This window comes from Galeopterus variegatus, unplaced genomic scaffold, assembly GCF_000696425.1.
Source record: "Galeopterus variegatus unplaced genomic scaffold, G_variegatus-3.0.2 Scaffold1500, whole genome shotgun sequence".
NCBI lineage: Eukaryota > Metazoa > Chordata > Mammalia > Dermoptera > Cynocephalidae > Galeopterus > Galeopterus variegatus.
Genome location: NW_007727611.1, coordinates 236,264 through 238,512, shown reverse-complemented (window position 1 = coordinate 238,512; position 2,249 = coordinate 236,264). Strand labels below are relative to the sequence as shown.

Sequence of the window (2,249 nt, the reverse complement as noted above, 5' to 3'; positions counted from 1 at the left end):
TATTTTTTCCTTTTTGTCTTTTTTCATGTCCGGCAACAGATCGCAACCCTCAGTGTCGCGCCCGTACCGGACCGGGACCGGCAACGGGACTGCAACCCTCAGTGTTGCGCCCGCACCTCGCTCAGCCAGTGAGCGGGAACCGGTCTGTATGTGGGATCCCAACCCTTGGCGGGAGCGCCACTGTAGCAGTGCGCCACCGGGCCGGCCCATTTTTAACTTTTAGATCGTATGGGGAAATAGGCAATCTCATACATTGTTTGTGAGGGTTTAAACAGCATATTTTGAACATCCTTCTTTAACTTGTGTTTCCTTCTACCACATCATTTGAATGGGTGCGTTTTAAAAATCAGTCCTATGGCTGGCCACACAGTGGTGTCTGGGCGTGATGGGTGTCTGCACACTAAATGTGAAGCTCTTGCACTTCTGCTGCTTACTGGACTGTGTGGCCTTGGGAGTGTTAATTATTTTCTCTGAGCCTCAGTTCTTCATCTGTAAGTTGGGGATAATAATAGTTTCTGCCTCATGGACTTATAGTGGGGACTAGATGCTGTAAATGCACAGTTCTTAGCACAGGATTAGTTACTGGTCCTAACTGGCAAATGTTGGTAATATTATTGTTGTTATGGTTACTTTTATTAGTAGTAAGCTGGACCCAGTGCACTAGAGCGCCTCCCTTACTGCGGCCTCACCGGCAGCAAGGGCTCCGTGTGTTCACGCTTGGCTTTGCTCTCCCTCTGAGCCTGGATTAACACCGTCCTTTGGTCTTTACTCTTCCTCACAGATCCTGTTCTCGAACATTGAAGACATCCTGGAAGTCCATAAGGATTTCTTGGCTGCCTTGGAGTATTGTTTACATCCGGAGCCTCAGTCTCAGCACGAACTTGGGAACGTTTTCTTAAAATTCGTGAGTACAATGTCCCAGCCCCCGGAGGACTCTGCAGCTTTTGGGAAGTGGGTCTCTCCCCTGCATCCTCCTTCACTCACTCTTGACCAGCATCCTCTGCATCACAGGAACAGCGGGGTGCAGCCAACTGGGAATTTTGGGCAGCTTTCCTTTCCCTCACTTTCACATGGAAAGTGGCCCCTTGCTGAATGGTTGCATCCTGGGGCTCCTATGACCCTCTGGCCTGGCCTTGTGCCACAGAATGACCAACAGAGGAAGCTAGTGGCCGAGAGGATGGACTTGGCATCAGACAGATGTAGATTTGAGTCTGTGCTTGGCTACCCACTGGCCGGCAAGGGGTCTGATCCTTGGGTGCCCACTTGGGCTGGTGGCAGAGAGGCTGATTCTTGTTGTAATGGCTTCTCTTTTCCTGCAGGATTCCTAGCTCGCTTGGGCTTGTAGGGGGTGGCTGTAGCAAGGAGGGGGAGCTTAGGCCACGTGAGACAACACTTTTCCATACCTCTCCTTTGGTGCTGCTGGGATCCTTCCCACAGGGAGAGAATCCCACACAGGCTTCCTGGGCATGGGGCTTGGGGGCACTCCTTCACCTCTCTGAGCCTCGTTTTCCTTCTCTGATTGGGAAGCAAGGGTAACGCCTACCTCCTTAGGCTGATGGGAAGACTCAGGGGAAATCAATAAAGTGCTTGGCATAGAGCAGTGGCTCTCAACTGGGGTGATTCTGCCCCCCAGGGGGCATTTGGCAATATCTAGAGACATTTTTGTTTGCCACAACTCTGGGGGGAGGGGTTCTACTGGCTTCTAGTGAGTGAAGGCCCTGGATGCTACCAAATATCCTACAATGCACAGGACAGCCCCACAACAGAGTTATCTGACCCCAAATGTCAGCAGTGCTGAGGCTGAGCAACTTTGGTATATGGTAGACAGTAGGTCAGTGTTAGCTGTTACCATCATCACTTCTCCAAGGGGTCCCATCCTGATGGTCAGAGTCTAGGATGACAGAGCCTGTGTGTCTCTGCCCACTGAGGGTCACAGCCCAGTGGAGGCAACAGTCTTGTACTGTGGTCAGGAGAGCCTTGCTGCTGGCCAGGCTGCTGAGCTACTCATCAGCTGTGTTTTTCTCAGCAAGTTGTTCTAGCTTGTCTGTGCCTCAGTGACCTCACCCATAAAATGGGTATAAACCTGTGATGTTATGGAGAGGATTAAGCAAGATAATACTTGAAGAGTGCTCAGAACAGCTCCTGGCACACAGAAAACGCTCTAGTCACGTAAGGACCATTCCTCCATGTTTGAAATGGACAAATCAGAGCACGAGGGGGTGCAGATGGGACAGGTGCTACCCTTGAGC

At 51.2% G+C, this 2,249-nt stretch overlaps 1 protein-coding gene across 1 annotated transcript in view; it reads left to right on the top strand.

The window, feature by feature from the left end:
- Positions 1 to 2,249, top strand: part of PREX1 (phosphatidylinositol-3,4,5-trisphosphate-dependent Rac exchange factor 1) — a 212,293-nt gene that overhangs the window by 83,051 nt on the left and 126,993 nt on the right. Inside the window, exon 3 of the mRNA XM_008577372.1 lies at positions 782 to 904. Within this exon, the coding sequence (XP_008575594.1) occupies positions 782 to 904 (123 nt within the window). The remainder of the gene's footprint in view (positions 1 to 781; positions 905 to 2,249) is intronic.